Source organism: Saccostrea echinata, unplaced genomic scaffold, assembly GCF_033153115.1.
Source record: "Saccostrea echinata isolate AGI-Se365-2 ecotype Australia unplaced genomic scaffold, CSIRO_AGI_Sech_v1 ptg000012l, whole genome shotgun sequence".
NCBI classification, from domain to species: Eukaryota; Metazoa; Mollusca; class Bivalvia; order Ostreida; family Ostreidae; genus Saccostrea; species Saccostrea echinata.
This window is the reverse complement of record NW_026889761.1, coordinates 19,612,838-19,634,059: the sequence shown is the minus strand read 5'-3', so window position 1 is coordinate 19,634,059 and position 21,222 is coordinate 19,612,838. Positions and strand designations below refer to the sequence as shown.

The window sequence follows — 21,222 nt, the reverse complement described above, 5'->3', positions numbered from 1 at the left end:
TTCACCATCTGTCGTCTGCTCATGACATGAAACACCCCAAGAGTCATTTATCTTGTCCTATTAATATTACTTAAGTAAGTATAATAGCCATGATTTACCACAAGTCATCTAAAATATTAAGGAATAATATTCTCTTGGTGCTAATGATAAGAATTTTGCATACATTATTTTTTTTTAAATGCAAAATTTTTAAACAGTGTTGGGATATTATTAAAGCTGGGTTGTTAAAACTGTTCCAAATGGTAGGTGAGTGAAATTCTGTGTATTGGTTTTATAGAAAAATTTAATTTCAATTTTTAATTATTAGTGAGAGTATTTGTGTTTCAAGTACATTGTAATATACTGTATAGCGGGAATTTTTAGCGGGGTGCTAACTTTGGCTTATTTTAGGGGTTTTGTAGTAGACCACTAAAATTTTTATCGTTAAGTTAACACTCTTGCCTATAAGTACTGATTACAAGTAACTTTGATCAGTCTGTTGTTAAACGTTATATCTTTCAACTGGCATTGGTATATGCTCAAATATCTTGTGAAAATTGGTATTCAAATGTATATTTAACGTACTGGAGTTGCCTGCATGGCGCAGTGGTTAGAGCGTCTGCTCTAGAGTCGCAAAGTAAGGAGTTGATCCTTACGTCGCGGGTTCGAATCCTACTGTGGGATGTGGAGACCGGTCCATCAGATGAGACCGTACAAACCGAGGTCCCGTGTCGCAGTAGGTGTTGGCACGAAAAAGATCCCTCACTGCTCAATGGCCATAAGTGCTGAGTATAGGACAAAATTTGCAGCTCTCCACCGGCAAGTGGTGGCGTCTCCATATGAGTGAAAAATTATCGAGAGGGACGTTAACAAACAAACAAACAAACGAAGTCATGGAACTCTGTGTCCGCCAAAAAAAGTTCCACCAAAATTATTGACATACCTTTGAGCAAGCAAAACGCCAAATTTTACACCTGCTTATTTGCTAAAGAAACCTGCTATACAGTATTTACTGATAATACTGATAATACCATCAGTAAGATACAGTTTACATGCTATTGTCTATTAAAAGAACAGTTTACGTGGTTTACAGCCTTGATATTTAACATTATATTAAGTAAGCTTTCATTTAATTTTTGTTTTCAATTCTTTTCACAAAGAACTACCTGGTAAGAGTTTTCATCAAGTAATATTTTTAGTTGTCTGCACTGTGATCTTTCAAATAATAAAAGATGAAATTTGTTGTCTGCCAGCGGAGCATCATCCTATCAGAGTTTGTGATAATGGTAGGATTTGTCAGGCATTGATTTTTATTTAATTCTACAAGACTTTTCATCAAGTCAGTTTTTTTTTTTTTAGTTATAATGCAAAGATATTTTTGCTGTGAAGTTGAACATTCGTGTCAGAATAGTAAATAGTAATAATACCAGAATAGTAAATAAAGAGGGATAATTTGAGCAAGCACATACATGCATTATTTAATCTATTTACTTGTGAATGCTGTGTTTGTTTATTTGCTGTTCAACATTTACTCATACGGAGATGCCAACACTTGCCAGTGGAGGGCCGCAAATGTAGACCTGTACTTGTCAATGGGAGCCATTGAGCAGTGAGGGATCTTTGTATTCTCTGAATATGTGAATTTAAGTCTTCCTCTCTAGAACCACTGTTGAAGAAGTGACAGATGCAATATGGCATTGTACAGTGTTTTGTTTAAGTTTGAGTCTTAGTTTGATTACCTAAAGTGCCCCCCCCCCCACCAGGGAGAAAATGAAATAGGACCCATGTTTGCAGATCTATGTACACTGTGGACATATTTTAGAAAATGTTTGGATCCTCCTCCGCCTTTCATTTACAAAAAATAGCAATCAAAAATTTCCTAAAATTGCTTTGTAAATCAGAATAGGAAACAGGAATAGAAAATCTTTGACACCCCCCCCCCCCCCCACACACACACACACATTTTTTTCTAAAATAACCACTTATTTTAATAAATCGCTTCGCAAATATTCTGTTGTTCATTGTTTCTTTCAAGTTTATTAAAATCCCCATCCCTCCAGGTCATAATTAAAGGTTTCAATTTCTTCCAGTATTCATAAAAATCTTTTAATATTTTTCATTAACAAGGGTGTCAAAACACCTGAACATACAGTAATATATCTCCCTGATGTTTATCTTAGGGATAACATGAAAGTATGAACTTCATATTCTTGTATTAAAAGAAGCAGAATTTAGCCAGAGAAGGGGTCTACATTTACTGTAGCAAATTTGACATCCCATCAACAGAGCACTTGACATAATCTAACTGTCTTGTTAAAAAGTCATGGCTCATCCAGACAAATTGAAGATGATTTTCATGTGTGTCTACAATTGTGTTAGCTCATTTACACAGCAGACACAATATATTTCCAGGAAGCTTCGCATTGACATAGCCTAGTGTGATTATTGGATTTCTGCATTGCTAGTGTTACTTTTGTGGCAGATAAATAATATTTCTGTAGATGCCTCTGTCTTGTAGTGGTACAGTCAAGATTAAGAGTCCTTAAACAGGACGCAAGACATCTTCTTTGTTGCTGTTTTTGTGGAGCAGGAAATCGTTGCTTCATACATTTCATGGGTTTCTAGGCCACCTAATTCAATTAAAGGCAAGTTTTATTAAGTATTTGCAGTGTTTGAGTTTCCTCTGATATGTTTTTTTGGCTATTTTAAAGTTTAGTTTGGACAGAAAATAACCATTTTATAATTCTATAAGTGTTGCATGAGAATGACCTGTGCGAGTTATCAATATACAGTTGAACTTTGGTATTTTGAACACTGATATCTTGAATACCATGGATATGTCAAAGTGATTTGGAAGTCCCAACCACTTATTCTATAAGTAAGGGGTATTTTTGTACCTGATATTTGGAATCCTGGAATATCTCAAAGTTTTTTATTGGTCCCATCAAGTTCAAGATAACGAGGTTTGACTGTATTTATTATAGTACATATGTACATGTATTACTTTTAACTGATCTGTGTTCATGTTTAACATCATCAGCAATAAGTTATAAAAGAAAAAAATGGTCTTGCTGTCCATTGCTGGCTAGTGAATTTGACAAAGTTAAAACTTTAATCTTAAGGAAGGATTTTTGTCAGGTTTCTGACTAATTAAAGTATTGAAGTATGTTTAGAAATGTCCTTTATATTGAGTTTTTAGGACTTTAAAAGATCAAATTTTCCTGTGCTTATTTTAACTGAACAACTTGACATATGAATGGCACAATGAGTTTAAAATCTAGCAGGAACTATTTTTTTTGTGGAACAGCAGTGCAGGAAAATATCACAACTTTTGCTTTTAAATTTACTGCAGAATCACAGATTTAAACAATGAAAGTAAGGATTTTCTGAGGTGAATGAAATTTAGAACTAGGGATTTGGTTTGAAAATATACAAAATAAATAATATTTTTTTATACAAACTAATAAAATTGCAGCAATCTTGTTAACATTTTTAAGCTTTCAGTCTTATTAACAACTATGAGTGAAAAAAAAATCAGTAAACATTGTTTTTAACAATCGGTATTTTTTTTTTTTTCATTTTATGATGGTGTATAAAGTCTTCATCTGATGTGAAAATAAGAAAAAAATTAAATATACTTAGAAGCATAGGAAAAAAACAAATTATTTATCTCAATACAGTAGTTTTATCTGATGGACTTTATGAGGTATTTCTTATGTAAAAGGATGAACATATAATATTTTAAATAGAAGCAGGCATAAGATGATTTCAAACAGTACTGTAATATTTAATTCTCAAGGTCAAGGACAACCATGATAACCTTCACCTGACCTAGCTACTAAAATAAGATGGTCAATTTTAACTGATATGATACCTATTGTCTTCTTGACTGTGGGGAAATTTCATGAATTTCTGAATACAATAAATATAAGAATAATCAATCCTTATGCAATGTACTTCTTCAGTCGTACTTGGTATGTATGATGTATCATTTATAGGGAAAAAAAATTGTAAAACATAAAGTTGTGAATTTTCTTTTGAGTGATAATTGTGAGTATTCTAAACCATGTTGAAACTCTTCCTATATAATCACCACAATATTCAAATTCTAGTGAGGTATTCTGTTCAATAGAAGCAGAAGAAGAAAAAAAAAACAAAGAAAATGGATACATATAGATACAGATGGCATTTTATAAAAAATTAATTATGAAAGGTTTTGAAAACAGAGTCCACCAAAGAAATAGATTTGATAATAAAAATTCTGACCTTTGATGTTGCTGAGTCTAACATTTAGATCATTCTGATACTTAATCAAACTTGTTTCTTCAGAAATCACATTGGGGACTTGGCTAAACTGGTCACTTATGAAATGAAGTACATGTATTTAATTCTTTTGACATGGAGGATCTCAGTCAATATGAAAGATAATTAATATATTTCTTATACACAATTTCCCAGTATTGATTACAATGATATTAAATTTGGAGGTTACATTTTCCAGTCATTTTATAGACAAGTGAGAGATATGTAGGCTATTGTTGTTTTTTCTTCTGTATTAACCCCTCTAAGCATGCAGAGTTTATGCATTCACTTTTCCAGCTGAAGACTCTAATAAGTCTGTCATGAGTTTCAGAAATATGGAGCCATTTGATTTTGTTTGTTAATTGTCAGGTACTTTAAAATTTTTCAGTAAGTAAGTATGTTAACATGTTTAATAAAAGGAGAAGTATATGTAATGAATATTAATTTCTTTTTTTTTTCCAGGTGAGCTATGAGGAAACATAAGCTACCAATCAGGTAAGTTCTGCTGAGAGGTAAAACACGCTAGAGTTATATATAGTTTGTATATTATACGATAAATGTGAAATATAGTTATTGCTTAAGATAGGAAAAACATTGGTTGACACTAGAAACTGTGATTGGAAGAAAATTATTTAATATTGATATTGTATAAACAGAATAAAAGGTAAATAGAATTATTGCTAAAGATAGGAAAAACATTGGTTGAGGGTTGACACTAGATACTGTGATTGGAAGAATATAATTTATTTTGTATCTTAAATAGAATAAAAGGTTAATCTTTAAAGTTTACTAGCAATGTGCCCCAAGTTTCAAGTATTGTTTGATCCAGTGAAAGTGAAAATTAAAAAAAAAAAAAAAATTAACGGGAGTGAAGTTATTTTTTTTTAGTGTATCCTTAGGGCATTCTTACAAGACTTTGCTAAATTAATCATAAAGGGCTCCATATAGTAAGATTCATTTTGTAAGTAGAGTCAAACGTCATTATCTCGAACTCAACAGGACCGAGATGAAACTTCGAGATATCCGAGGATTCAAGATAACAAGGTTAAAAACATAAGAAAAAGTGGTTGTGAATGTCACTTCGACTTATCACTGGTATTTGAGATATCAATGTTTGAGATAACGTAGTTCAGCTGTATATCTGTTTATTTTTAATTTTTTAAAACTATATTATCTTTATATATCTGACTTATATTATTGAATATTTAAATTATTGTTTTAAATTACCAGATAATGCAGGAACTTTTCTAGAAAATGGGATGCATTTTCACAAAACCCGAACGGAATGGTAGACACAGAAAAATTTTCCGTGTGTACAATGTTGATGAACACGGTGAAGAATTGAATCATGGGAAGATTGAAGTAACAGATTCCGATCTGATACTGTATCATCGCCAGAAAGAGATCCGATGGCCCCTACGATGTCTGAGGCGGTACGGATGGGAAGAGGAATTATTCTCTTTCGAAAGTGGTCGTAGATGTGCGACTGGACCAGGAATATTTGCTTTCAAGTGTCAGAGAGCCGAGGTACTGTTTAATACTGTGCAAGAATCCATCCGTAGAGCAGGGCAGAGTGAACAAAGTGTGCATCATGTGGAAAATACTCATAACAATAGTCGTCCACCATCCATGATTGAAATCCCCGATTTTCAGAACAGGAATGGTAACCATTCAAACGGAAATCCACACCTACCCCAAATGAGTATGGAAAATTATGTCAACCAGGTAACAGTCGATAGTAGGAGCCAGTATGCAAATACTATGCCCCCCGCTAATGCCACCCAGAGTATATTTGATATTCTTCACATGGACGTTCCTCAACCAAGCCAGCCCGTACCTCAGCCCAACAGTATCAATTACACTGACTTAGTGTTCACGTCCAGTGATGATAGTTTGTGTAATAATGACAATAGTCCGGAGCCAGAGGAGGGCTCACCTGTGAATACAGAGGATGTGTTCTTAGATGACAATGTTCAAAACTATGTGAATGTTCAGCCAGATAAGCAGCCGGCTAGACCTCCACCCCCTGTCTTAACCCGTAGAGACACCAACGGAATGACTAATTATAGTAATCAGTCTAGTCTGACTACAATGGACCAATCTGGTTGTCTGTATATAACGGTGGACACTGGGTCAGTTTCTGCCCCCGTGGCCCCCGCTCCACCTGCTCCAGTAAGAGAGCAGCCCCCCACGTACGCTGTGATAGACATAGCTAAGTCAGAAGCCCTACAAAATACACAGAGAGACAGAGTCAGTAGTCGGTGGGAGGAAAATGATAACTGCAGTCGCAAAACGCGGCACAATAGCACGTTCGACTAATTGTCAGTTAAATATGGAGGCATTGAAAGGATCCATTATCAAGGGTAATTGTTTGTAGTCATAAGTGATATTAACCATTTTGCCATCCAGAAGGAGAAATTGTATTCTTCAAATTCATTATCTGAATTACGTGTTAAAATACAACATATTTTGTTTTATTTCTCCATAAGTATTGGCCAATGTATTTGTCTAAAACAAAGGTTGTTGAACATACAGTTGCACAGTCAAATTGTTATTTTGACAAGTCTTTCAAAATGACACGTGAAAAACTTTATATGTGTGTATTTATGCTTTCATTAGAGACATTTACATAATATGTCATTTTTTTCTTTAGTGTTTTTTTTATTTATACATCCAGGTTGTATAATATAATTAATTAACTTTTTTTATTTCTCTTTTCATGACTGTAATATCTATATTTAATTGGGGAAAATTCTTATTGGTGGGTGGTCAGCTATGTTGTTGCATGTTTTATTAGACGGTATCTTGTAAAAATATGTTTGAGATCAAATACTGTGATTCTTTACTAAATGAGAACAACTTGGTACAATGACAGAGGGTAAATAAGTCTGGTTTTTATTGTAGAATAATCAATAAACCCATTGTTTAAGGCACTTCAAAAAATTAAAAAAAAAAAAAAAATAGAGGAAAAAAATAACTTTTATTTATAATCTATGTTTGATAATCTTTAAATCATAATATTAAAATTAATAAATGAAAATAATATGTTAAATGGTCTCCTGAGTTAAACATGTGACTTGTTTATTTATTTATTTTTCTCTTGTTTTCATGTTTTAGACTTGTCATCCAGACTCGAAAAGATACACATTTCCAAATTTAATTTTCAGACATCCTCATGACATTTAGAATCAAGTTTGTTTAATTTTTATCAGAATATGTGTGTTTCGGAGGATGTGTCATTGTACATTAACTATATTGTATTTTCAAGGAATTTTTTTTTAAAATTCCTTAATGAAGAGCAAGGTAACAAATTGTCAAATTAATTAATATGTGAAAAATGTTTTTTATGAAGCATAAATTCAGATTTGTTCACATCATGCCTTTTGGACGAAGTGAGGAAAGCCACATGCAATGTATCATGCGATGTATTAGACATAACAACACAAAATGTAAATGAGAAAATTTGCCATGTGACACTCAGATGACCATATTGGGCCCCTCATTTCTTTTCATTGTTTGGTCAGTTCCAGTAATGATAAAAAGAAGATTATTATTTTGTGCTGTTTGAAGTTCCTGTTGCCCCCCCCCCCCTTTTTTTTGTCATTGCAGCAATGTTGTCTTATGTAGCTCTTTTGATATGGTGTAAAAATCAATTACATGTACATGATGTATAAGCATGTTGTTAAGTATTAAAGTTCGTGTTTGTGTGAGTCTTATTGCCAAACTTTTGAAAAATATTAAGCATTAAACCTGAAACGATTCTGTTGGTAATATAAGACGTAGAAATGTAGTGCCTTCAGAACATTTTAATAATAATTTTAATTCAGATTCTTTAAAAAAAAAAATTTCCTTGACTTTTTACCTTTATATTTTGTTGTTGAAATCTTAGCCACTTGTTAAATCTGCAATTATGAATGTTCTTCCTTTTTTTAAAAGTATTTTACTAATGCATTTAGCTGCAGTAAAATTTCCTTTCTTATGAAATCATTATTTCTACACTGAACTCAACTCTATGTAAATATGTGTTGTGTATTGTATTCTTTGTTGAAACCACATTGGGCATATTGCAGCATGTGTACCTTGTTTTCACTCTAAGCTAGTTTTTTTTTTCATGCATAAGAATTGAAAACTTTGACATAAATTTACTCAAAACTAAAAATGAGTTCTGGATAACATGTAAACCGTTAGTTATAAATAACTGTGTAACATGACAGCTATTTCTCTTTTACCTTTGTTGATTAGTTTCCAGTGCAGATTTGTTCAAGGGAAACCCAAACACTGTACCACTAAGTAGAAGAGAGCCTGGATCATGTAATCTATATTTTACATGCATATGAAATTACAACATAATAACATTTTGTCAAAAGGACGAAAACATCATTTCCCAATACTGTAATGTGAAAAAAATGAATAATTTTGATTAAGTTATTTGATATATTTAAAAAGTTCATGTTTTTTCTGGGACAACACTCGTATTGTATTCCATTAATTTACAATATTAAATACTTCCCCATTGTTTTCATATCAAAAGTTTGGTTTCATCTCGGCAGTTTCTATAATTAGGAGACATACTTCAATTTGCTATGATGTGTTTTCTCTTTTTGATATCTCAAATGGGACAAATTAAACTGATGATTTTAATTTTAAGGTGTAATTACCCCTTAATATTTAATAATATTATTCATTGATTTTTCTCTCACTTTTTGTGAATTTTTTTTTCACTTGATAGACGTATGATAAATAAAAGATCATAGGCATAAAAGTAGCGCACTTGAGGTTTGGGTAATATTTTCCCAATTTTCTTCTGGTCTTGTATTGAATCATTGAACCCTTTGAGCTTTTGTTGTCATTTCAAATTGTGTAATTTTTTTTTATTAATGTGTCAAACAGCATGCAGAATTTTCATGAAGAGGACCCAGTGTGATAAGAGCAGGGTATCCCCAACATGATTTTGAATTTTAAAAAAAAAATGAATATTATTAATTTTGGGAGGATTGTTTATGCAGTTTTTATGCCAGCTTTAAATTGTAGCAAAGTTATCTTCCTGCATCTGAGTTCTTCACAAATAGAAATTTTACAAGTTAGGTCTAGGTGTGTTTTATGTATTTTTTGAAATTTAAAACAACACAAAATATATTTATATTTTTGTCAATTATGATTATAGATGTATCACCCCAAAAACAAAGTTAACGAACAAAAAAAAAAAAAAATCAACATGATCAATTACAGAAAAATTTAACATATTTTTGGTACACAAGCATAGGGGTTCTAAAGGAACAAGTTGGTGGTACAAATACTGTATAAGGGGAAATTTTTGCCCCTGCCCTTTCACCGTCTTGGTCAGTGGATGAATTCCAAATTGGAAGAATTCAACAGAGACCATTTTATGTCTTGTGTATCAAACTCTGTGTGGGCAAATTCAAAGAAGATGATATTGTTTGCAGGTGTGATAATATGAAAATTATGAAAATAACCATGTTAACAGTTAATAAAATTAATGGGGTGTTGCACAGATGATGCATCCTTGCAAAGGAGATTCCTTTGTGAAATGCCAAGAATTCTTTCACATTTTGTATTGTTTGATCTTGCTGATTTTTCAAACAGTTCAAACTGAAATTTTCTTTATAGCATATTCTCTCATCTTCACTAGCCAAGGGTTTCCGGTCCACTACGCTCCCCATAAAACCTTGGCTTATGGGGAGCGGAGTGGACCAGAAAACCTTGGCTAGCAAAGGTGATATTCTCTTAGCTGTGATATACAGCATGTACAATGCTGATGGGGAGGGAGGGGGCATTTAAAAGTGTGATTGAGTTAGGTTGGGAGTACTGGTGGGTGCCCAATGTGGTTTCTATAAATTTCTCTGTTTATCATAACAGGATGTCTAGCAATAACTTCAAACATTTATCTGTTGTTAAATGTTACATGATACATTTGTTAATATTACCAATTTTTAGACAAATGTGTATGTTCAGTGATGATACGTTTTTACTGAACTGTAGTCGATCATTATAATTCCTTTAATTTTTGTGCTTTTTTGTTCCATTTGTTTGTTTTAATGGTATCCTTGTCTTTATAAAAGCCCATTTAGCCTGTTGAACAAAATGTGTTGTACTGGGGTAATTATAGAGAAATTTATCTTTTCAAATGATATGATCTTAGTTTACTGATGTAACTATTTTGTATGCACCCTTGTTTCTAATTCAAAAAGACAAAAAACCCACGTAACTTCCCTTTTTCACTGTACAGGCCTGTATTTATACAATGAAATCAAGTATACTGTCATTCTATATAATTCACCACATTCGTTAATATTTCAGACTGAATTTGGTTTTGAAGAAATTCTTGAATCTGTTTTAATGCTTTTGGTAATTTAAAAATTATTCTTTTATTTATGTATACATCATGGTCTTTGTATTTGAAAACAGCAGTTTTTCTTTAGAAAGATTCTTTTATTTTTGTCTTTTTCTCCCCGTGCACTTTTTTACAATTCATATGACTCACAAATTTTCAGACGTCTACTTCCATCCTATATGAAGATTCTTAGACGAATATAAATTTAGCTCAAATTTTTCTCAGCCATACAGATAATGTGGTCTATTTCCATAAATGTAGTTCTAGGCCTGAACTAGTCATTGATTATCTAGTTAGCATGGAATTGTGGCCTGCACTTTTACTTTAGAATTCTAGTTTCCTTCAACGTGATAATGACCTTGACCTTATTATTTCTTCCTGCATTTTGATTCTTTTATAATTATGGGGTTCTCCAATAGGAAATGAAACATATTATTTAATTATTAATAAGCCCCTGCATTTTGACACTGATGTTAGACATTTGAAACAGTGATATTATGTTTTATTTCTTTAGTATATTGATTCTTTTGTTCCATGTTCAGATGGGATGTATAGACGGTGTCGTAGTAAAGTCTATTGATCCCTTCTGTTGAGTTAGGATAGCCACTATAAATGGGTCAGAGATGGACAGCCGAGAATGATAGGGGCAGGGATTCATGTTCTTAGGGGGGTAGAGATCATAGAATCATAACATCTTTACATTTTTTATGACAAACCACTCAAGTATTATTTGGTTGTGAGGATATAATTGATGAAAGTATTTTGGTTTCATTAGAGTGAAACAGTCCATCCTTGTAAAACAAATGAATATAATACTCATGTTAACAGATCCTCACGAAATCATTGCTGACATTCTCTAATCCCATCACTATACATTATATGAACCTTTTCCTGTGAATTTATCTATAGTATTTCCGTAATGATAAAGACATTGCTGGATCAAAAAATGTTGGGGGTTTCTTATTCAAAACTTTGAAAAAGGAAATTTTGTTGCAATAGAAATACCAGAAATATATTTAGTTTTTATGTTTTAATTGTAGTGTATCCTTACAAAGGCTGCTTTTAAGAGAAAATCAGTGAATAGAAGTATTTTTTTTTTCATATACTTTTTGTTCAACAGCTGCAAGTATCAGCAGTATGGTGTAACTTCGGTTTTTCACAGTAGAAATTAGTTTTAGGACTATGCCCTATATTTAGTCAAAGGTCAATGCAATCTACAAAACATGATATTCTGTACTGGCATATACAATATTGATATGCTAAATATTTGTGTTCTTACAAGTAGGTTCAAGTGATTGGACAATTGTTCTAGTTGATTTTTCTCCTTGTGTTCAAAATAACCATTTCAAGACCAGAAAACACTGGATCTGTTCAGTTTAAATCTTTGCAGTCCCATGTAACATCCTGCTAGCAATATCATCTGAAGACCACAAAATAACATAAAAATGTAGTTATTGTTTAGTATATGTAGGCATTGGGTTTGTTCTTTCTGACAAGCTTAAACAGAATCCAAGTTTTTTTTTAGTTTTTTGTTTTGTTTTTATAACTAGTATTATTTTTGAAACCAAACTGGGCCATACATGTATTCCTTCCAAAGGATGAGCCCATTGTGTAATAATTTAAATACTGGTCATAATTTTATATCAGTGCATATCATTCTAATTGCTTTTTATGTATTCTTTTATTGATTGAGCTTCATGCAGTCGTTTATATGGTTGTCTTTGTTTTTCCTCCTTTTTTTAAAAAAAATAATTTTTAATTGAGTGTGTTCACTATTTTAAGTGTATATGTTTATCATTCATTGGCTGGTTGTCCAGAAATTATATAATTTAATGTCTTATCCATATTGTTTTAAAACTATGTATCTATAAATAGGAATGGCTGATCACTATTTGTGCTGATTTTTGCATCCGTGTTCACATAATACGTGCAATTTTGTGTTTGTTTCACAATTTTTTTTTTCTTTGGTCATGTGATTCAGTGATTTGACCATGGTGTTGACTTTGTCAAAATAAAATATTATCTGTATAATGCATTGTTCTTTAAAGATAAAGTCTTATGTAGGGTTTGAATTGGCTGATAGGAAACTCTGTCGAAGCAGTTTGGCTCATCTAGAAGGTTACCATTAGTGACCTTGACCTTGTATAAATGGCTTTAACTTTAGTCATGACACACCTGCAATCATAAGAACACCTTCTTCAACAATCACAACATAACAAAGCCTGTGCATGGACAATGATTTTTAAACATTTATTCCTATGCAGTGACCTTAAACTTGGTGCAAGGTCACAACATTCCTTTGGGTTATAAGAAACCTTCTGCCATGATTGAGCTTTGATCATGCCCTTGATGTGGAGTCATGACACACCCTCAGGTCAGAATCAACTTTTGTGCAAAGTATTTAGTTCCTTTCTAATGTTGCCATTGAAAACTTTTAGATGATACAAACACAAGCAAATCAAAGAATTGTGGTCCCCCGCTTTTGGTGTCTTAGTGGAGATACCATTATTTATGCCATATTGTAACTGTCTTTATTTGTTTGTCCTGTATTGTCTGTGCATCATACAAAAGAGATAAATTACTGAATTGATAAAGTTATGGCAAAGTTTATAGCTTCTCAAAACTATATGAAACTTCAAAGCAAGATCATGAGGTCAAATATCATAATACAATCCAAAAGGTCATGTCTTAAGTAATGCACATGTGAAAAAACTATTTTTAAAAAGTAAACAATCGAAGGTTTTGAAACAGGTAATGCACATGTTAAATGTAAATGACATATTTTCTCTCATTCAAAAGTTATCACCAAGGTCAAACTGCAAGGTCAAGGTCATGGGTTTAAAATCATAGTGCATTTGGAAATGCTTGTCACAGGTAATGCACGTGTCAAGTATAAATACCCTATCTTCGCTCCTTCAAAAGTTAGCAACACTGATAAAATGTTTGAAAATAAGCTCAAACTTGAAGGTGTTGCCCGCGTGGCGCAGTGGTTGGAGCGTCTGCTCTAGAGTCGCGGAGTAAGGAGTTGTGTATTACCTGTGACAACATGTATCCGAGCATTCTAATTCTATCATTTTTGACCTTGACCTTCATGTTAGACCTAATTTTCCAAAATTCTAACTTTGGTGATTGCTATTCAATGACCTATGATAGGGCGTTCATATTTGGGAATTGCATTACCTGTGCCAAAATGTTTTCAAAATGTGCTATGATGACCCATTGACCTTCAAGTTTGTTTTTATGTTATTTAACGTCCTTCTCGAGAATTTTTCACTTATATGGAGACGCCATCACTTGCCGGTGGAGGGCTGCAAATTTTAACCTATGCTCGTTAGGGCCATTGAGCAGTGAGGGATCTTTTTCGTGCCAACACCTACTGCGACACGGGACCTCGGTTTATACAGTCTCATCCGAAGGACTGGTCTCCACGCCCCGCAGTTGATTCGAACCCGCAGCGCAAAAACCATAGTTTATTTGGAAAGGTCTTGTCACCGGTAATGTACACGTCAATTATGAAAGCCTCATCTCTTCTCATTCAAAAGTTATGACCAAGGTTAAAGTTTTTGTGACAGACTGACAGACGGACAGACAGATTCAATGTTCCCTCGCTTTCGCGAAAGAGGGGGACAAACATGGGGTGCACAGATAGATGGATGGACATGCTGATTCCTATATCCCCCCTCCCAATTTATTTGGCAGGGTTATAAGAACTGCTACAAATACCACAATATGTTCAGGATAAACCATACTGATTGTACCAAAGTAGTGAAATATTATACAAAAAGGTACTTGATAAATCAAAAGTTTGTAAGCACTATTAATGAAGTACAATGTTGGTCCATTACTGGTATCATTTGTAAATTGCAGTAAAATCACTTATTTTTGTGGGGTAAAATATTCCTTAGTTTGATGAAAAAAATATCGGTATGGGGAGATTTGATTTCGTGGTAAAATTAAAGATGAACCATGATTCTGTAGTCTGATGACATGAATTCATGAGTAATTTCATGCCATGAAAACGACAAAATTAAGCCTTCGTGAAAGTGAGTTATTTAACAGTAATTTTTCTCCATTAATACTGATATATCGTTAGGGAACAACTATTTTATTTTTTAAATACCATGAATACGTGTTTAAAATCGCCATCTGTAAGCGATACGATTTGTGTCATTACAGGGAGCATCTAAACACTGATTATTTTATAAAATTATATCAAAACTGATTGCAAGTGTGTGCAGGAATGTTACATTATATCACTAGTGAATGATACATCCCGGGTGGGATGGGGGGGGGGGGGGGGCTACAGAGCATAAATTTTGCAAATTCACCATATTGGCTTTTCTTTCCAAATATGGAGCTTAGTGGCCTTGATTTTTTTTTTTTTTTTTTTTTTTTACCTTTTACTCTAAGTAATGATATTTTAACTATAGGTTATACATTGTATAGGACTAGCTTTTCACTCTTTGAATAATTATTATAGAGAAGTCGCTATTCGATGGTTTATTTTTATTTTTTTCTTTCATTGGGATATATAACAGTTGAACTTCCGTGGCTCAAATTCCGGTGTTCCAGATTTGAACGGTATGTCGAGTTAAGTCTCGACCTCTTCCGAACAGGAGTCTCAATATTTGTCTCAAGATTTGTGTTTATCTCGAAACATTTAATAATTAGTGCTTAACAAATTAGAACCTTGTTTATGCATGGATGGGTAAAACTGCCTGGAATAATGAATATTTAAAAGTTTTTTTTTAATAGGGGGGTTGGGGGGGGTTGGGGGGGGGGCTAGAAAAGCTCAAATTCAAAGTTAGAAAAGCCATGATTAAAGTTGGAATTACCAACTTTAAAAAAATATTACGTGGCACTAATATACTTCTGTAAATATTCAATAATGATTTGCAAAAAGCTTGATTGCTTTGAATACTATGAATGTTACATCGTTTTATTTAACTTATGATATGTTAAAGGTAGAAATTTGAAACTATAAAAAAAATGATTGAAAGGGAATTACATGCGTATGTCCTTTCTTTTGTCACTTGTATAGTTGGTGCAAATAGCTACATTAAAATACGACTGCATGCAATATAAGGATTAAAGAATACCTGCAAAGGTCAAATATTTAACACGAGGCATGTGATAGCAACGAAGATCAGGTTTCAAGGTTCACTAGCGACAATTTTTTTTCAAAGTAGATTAATGTATGGTTTCGGGAGGGGGCATGCTTTCAAAAAGAAAGTTAAATGACAACAGATTTTCGTAGTTAAGATAAGTTTAATAGCATAAGTTTACTCGAGACTTTCTTAATTATTTATTTGGGGGGAGGGGGGGGGGGGTGTCGCACATCGCGTGTCCCTCTTTACCGTCATCCGCCATTATATGCTGACCACGAATCTGATAAAAACTTAAAACTGGAGTGTTGCAATGTCAAAGTCACAAATTAGAAGATCTCGATTATGAAATCTTTATCAATCACCATGACCGGGGGCAAAGGGGGGTGGGGGTGGCGCCCTCTCCCAATAATATTGCCGATATGTAGAATACTATAGAAACCATAGCTACTGTATGCTTTTGCCCCCTCAATAATAATGTCAGATGCCCTTTGATGCCTCCCTTTCTTTGTTTGTCAAGGAATTTTAGCATTTTTGGTAGTGCCCCCCAACTGAAATTGCTTCCTACGGTCCTGATCACTGTTAAAATACATGTTATCAACAGCGCTCCCTCCCTTAAACAATTAATATCAAAGCCAAAGTTCACATGGCCAGTAATATATACATGTATTTTTTTCAAAAGCTTAAAGTCATATATATGGCATATTTTTGATAACAAATGAAACATATTTAACATGAAAGATAGAAAGCAAAATTTGATCTATACGATTTTGTTGAACTCATATAGTATAGTGTATAGGTCCCTGATACATGCTATCCATAGAATTTTTACGCTTTTTTAAAATCAAGATTTTAATATTCTAACCCAAGGATATTGTCAGTTTGCAGTCAGAACTATTATAAATTATTTACAGTAGTTTCACTCGAAATTAGGCAAGAAACGCGTAATGTTGAACCCAAGACAGACTTCCTGTGTAATATGAATATGGAATTTTGACATCTTGAGTATTGGGGCTCTCCAGGTAAATAACACTAGTACTACCAAGACCACTCCCCCTCCTCAGTAACCGTACGTTAAAAAAACTGGGTCTTTAAAGGAGCCGGATGAGCATAGTACTATTCCCGGATATTTATACCTGTTGAAACATTCAATTTCTGTGTTTCCAAGAAGAAAGGATTGCTGATTTAGGCGACCACTTTTGTTAACAATGATTCTTTTTGTTTTAATTTGCATGTTGCCAGGCGCGTAGCCAGCATGGAAATAAAGTGTACGCAGAGAACGGAAGGGGGGGTCCAACTTTCAGAAATCAAAATTTTATTAATACATTACCAAATTGCCATGATTTAACTATACTACAACAAAAAGGGGGGACCACCCTTTCAGTAAACATTTTCAATAGTAATAGGTTAGGTATGGAAATAAGTAGGGGCAGGCCACCCCCTGCCCCTCTATACTACGTGCCTGCTGGTGAGGGCCCAGAAGCTCCGAGTTTTACCAAATATTTCATTCATTTTCTTGCAAAATATAAATGTTGTCATTTAGCTTTTGTTTAGAAAATAAAAGACATTATATTAATATTTATTGTTTTAACGCAAAATTAATACTTCCTTGAAATCTTATTGTACATAAAGTTAGGCTTAATATTTAACCGATATATTGGTATCATATACTCTTTTTTAACGTTCAAAAACACGTATACTAAAAGTAAATTTTTAACAAAAAATATCGTAATATAAATCATACTAGTATACTAGTAGATCAGAGCATTCAACGATGTGTTAGAAATTTAATTTCTAAAAGATCTTTAAAAAAAATAATCAGTGTATTAAAGAACAATTAAAAATTAATGGATGATTTATTTGGATTTGGCAATGATTCAATAAAGGATTTCAAATTTTATTATATAATTGTGATAAAATTTAAATCGAAACAGTATGACAAAAACACGGATATTTGTTGGATGGTACAGAACGGAGATTTTTTCTTCGAATACCCCCCCCCTCTCCTTTTTTTTCCTTTTTTTTGAAAATGCTGTGTACGCACTTGCGTATTTGCGTATAGGCAGCTACGCCCCTGGTTGCAATTGACTTCTAGACACCACTTATTACAGTATTTATTTAATAGATTTAATTTGTTTTGCAGATCAGTTTGGTTGTCAGATATCAAAGCAAGGTCATCTGCATATAGAGGAACTGAAATTTTCTTTCCTTGATAAAGAGACATTATTAGTACATGTGTTGTCTTTTCAAAAAGGATAGAAAGATCGTTTAGGAATATTTTGAATATATGTGGGCTTAACACGTCCCCTTGACGTTAGCCGATTTCTTTTCTTTTTTTTTTTTTTGTGAATAAAGACTTGTAAGTTTGTCGTCTATCTTTATTCGGATGTTACAGTGTCTATACATGTTGCATGATATATTATAGAAGAGACCATTGATATTTGATTGGAGAAGTTTCAATTTTACACCTTATTTGTTACAATGTTACCCTCACCCCTTCTCCAGTCTCAAATACATGTAGCTTCCTATGTGTCTGTAAAATACTTTTGATGTATACAAGTTATGTTGGCTTGATATCCTGGAAAAAATGACTGTCCTCGAATGTGGGGGAAAAACCGTCCAATCGCAAAGCTAGATTTTCGACATCGAGGACGATCCAATCGCAGCACGGGGACCGAATTCACGCAACACCGGTTTTGACGGAAGCGCGCCATTCCCAAGAAATATAAACAACCATTGAACCAGAAGGTTGTGTGCGTTCGAATCTCGGCATTATCCTGTTATTCGCTCAAGGACATTTTTAGACGATGATTCAAGTAATAAAGACATAACAAGGATCAAAAGTCAGGTTGGATATTATTTTTGTAATTATATCATTAACCATTAGTACAATCTTAAAATCCATGTGCAGAATAATGAACACTTTTTACACAAGTTCAGAAACTACCCACAGGCCAAATAACGGCTCCTTGTCGTAGTCACCCATGGGGCACATGGGGCAAAAATTGTCATTGAATTCAAGAAGTTGTGATCATGTAAATCTTAGAAAATTGTGATATTCAAAGCGTTACATGCAGGTCCAGTACAATCAGTACATTTAGCTAATTATCACTGCATCAAAGTGCAATTTTCTGCACATCCTGAGAAAAAAAGCTAAGTAGTATTCTACTTAAGTATAGTCAGGTCCAGCACAATCTCTTGATTAAGCTATATAGCTTGAAATAGCTATATAGCTTTATTAAGCTATTCAAAATAGCTTGATAAAGCTATTTATATGCAGGTTTTCACAAAAATGTTATTTGTACAGAATAGACAAAAAGTCGCAAGTATTTGACTATTCATATATGTAATATGGGTTATCAAATCAACAACCCAAATCAAAGATAGTTCTAACATTGCAGCATTTGAATACTTTTAAGCAAAAGATGAATTTCCATTGTTTGGGTAACTGTACACTACCTTGTGTGCGTTGAGGCATGGATAAGTATGATTGCTTCTCATTGTACTGAATTATTACCAATCAATTATCTTGTTGACCATAATTGGCCTCCTTCATAATTTCATTGAAGAAGTAACTGTATCAATTGCTTTATATAGCCCCAAAACTTTGAGAACTTTGAGTACAAAGTCTCTTTAGGAGACGCAATTTGATGAGTGATTTTTACTTGCATTATTTTCATAAGAGTTCAAGGTTGAATATCATCACTGCACCAAGGTGCGACTTTTTGTGCATACTTGGAAAATAACACATTTGAGAAAAAAGTGTGATAAAATAGCTAAATCAAGCTATTCTGAATAGCTTAATAAAGCTATATAGCTAAATCAAGCTATATAGCTTAATCAGGAGATTGTGCCGGACCTGATAGTAGTGTTGTCCCTTTTTACACCCTTGGTATATTGGTTAAATATTAGCAGTGTTTTCCCCAGACCATTTTTGCATGGCGGTACCGCCATGCATTCACGATCCCCCGCCATGCATCACACATTGCCGCTATGCTACCCGCTATGCATGAATTATTAAAGGTAGACTATTTTAAGAAGAAGATATAAGTTGAAATTGTTATCAGTTATTAATCTTTCAATAAAACAATTCAAATCAATAGAATCATAGCGTGTACTGTACACATGTTGCGCACCTGTGGTGAACTCGATGCGAATCGCGGTACGTGGTATGATGCAATAGTTCTCTATTTATGTTTATTGCAATTTACTGATATATTACTAAGTATTAAGCTTTTATTTGATTAAAAATATTTATAAGCATGAAAAATTCATTAATTGCTGTCAGATAGTACACACGGTGAAAGTAATACACTTGTTACATGCACATGTGGGTTTTTCCAACATCCACAGGTCATTCTATAAATAGCATTGATGTTCCGACATAAAAAATGATTCATTAATTAAACAAATAATTTTAAAGCCATTTTTTAGAATAAATATGCTTAAAATAAACATGTCCAATAAATATTATCATTGTTTATTTACTCTAGGAACTATGGGCAAATACTTCGCTTGACCTACATTCAACAGCTTATAAAAAAAAATCGGACACCAATGTACTAAATATGTTGTCACAATATTTACATGTAAGCAATGGTGCTACATAATGTGCACCCTTTTTGTTAAAAAATGTCTGTAAAAGTAGGGACATCCAAAAGAAAAAAAAATGTAGTAAATAAAAAAGGGGGGGGGGGGTCACTAGGGGCCTGTTCAGTTTGTAGAAAGCAAGAATAACACAGCACATAAACATGATAAAAAGACAGTGGCTTTAGAGGAATATAAAATAGAACAATTTTTTGTGATTAGATCTACTTTTATAAAAGAGAACTCAATTGTTTAGCTTTTTTAAAAGTTAAATTGACAATATATTCAAAATATATCATTTAAATTTTAAAAAAATATATTAAATGAATGAATTTGTATTTTTCATTTAAATATAAATTCAGAAACAGGCACACATAACTCAACAAGACACGCTGCGCACTGTCAATTCAGCAAAATTCCCCCCATGCATTGAAAATTTTCTGGGGAAAACACTGTATTAGCATATGGTATTTTGTTTGTTTTCATTGTGTATAACAAAGTATTTCTAATTAAAACATTGAGTATTTATAATAGTGAATAATTAAACATATAAAAAAATACGCCAATTTTTAACACTTATTCCACTAAAAAATGCTGGAATATTTTCCCCCGATCAGACTACGGTTTCTCTATTACATGGAAATGGGCGGAGATATTTAGATTAGATACTATAAAAGGAAGATCTTGGTATGATATTTTTCTTTCAAAGACTAATTATATGTTCAAGATTTACAATCAACTACAAATACAATTTTCTCTATTTACAAAACTTTGGCAATAAAAGCTATGACAAGAAGAACCAAACAAGTCCATGCTGACCGATATAAAATTGAGTATGTTTCAACTGAGAACGAGCGCGTTTACTGGGGGCATTTACCCATTACGATACAAATCCTT

At 33.1% G+C, this 21,222-nt stretch overlaps 1 protein-coding gene across 1 annotated transcript; it reads left to right on the top strand.

Moving 5' to 3' along the window:
* The first annotated feature begins 4,718 nt into the window (after positions 1–4,718).
* LOC133185492 (uncharacterized) lies at positions 4,719–7,244 on the top strand. Its single transcript, XM_061320750.1, has 2 exons — positions 4,719–4,776; positions 5,512–7,244. The coding sequence occupies exon 2, from the start codon at positions 5,536–5,538 to the stop codon at positions 6,598–6,600; it is 1,065 nt and encodes a 354-aa protein (XP_061176734.1). The 5' UTR covers positions 4,719–4,776; positions 5,512–5,535; the 3' UTR covers positions 6,601–7,244.
* The last annotated feature ends 13,978 nt before the right edge of the window (positions 7,245–21,222 follow it).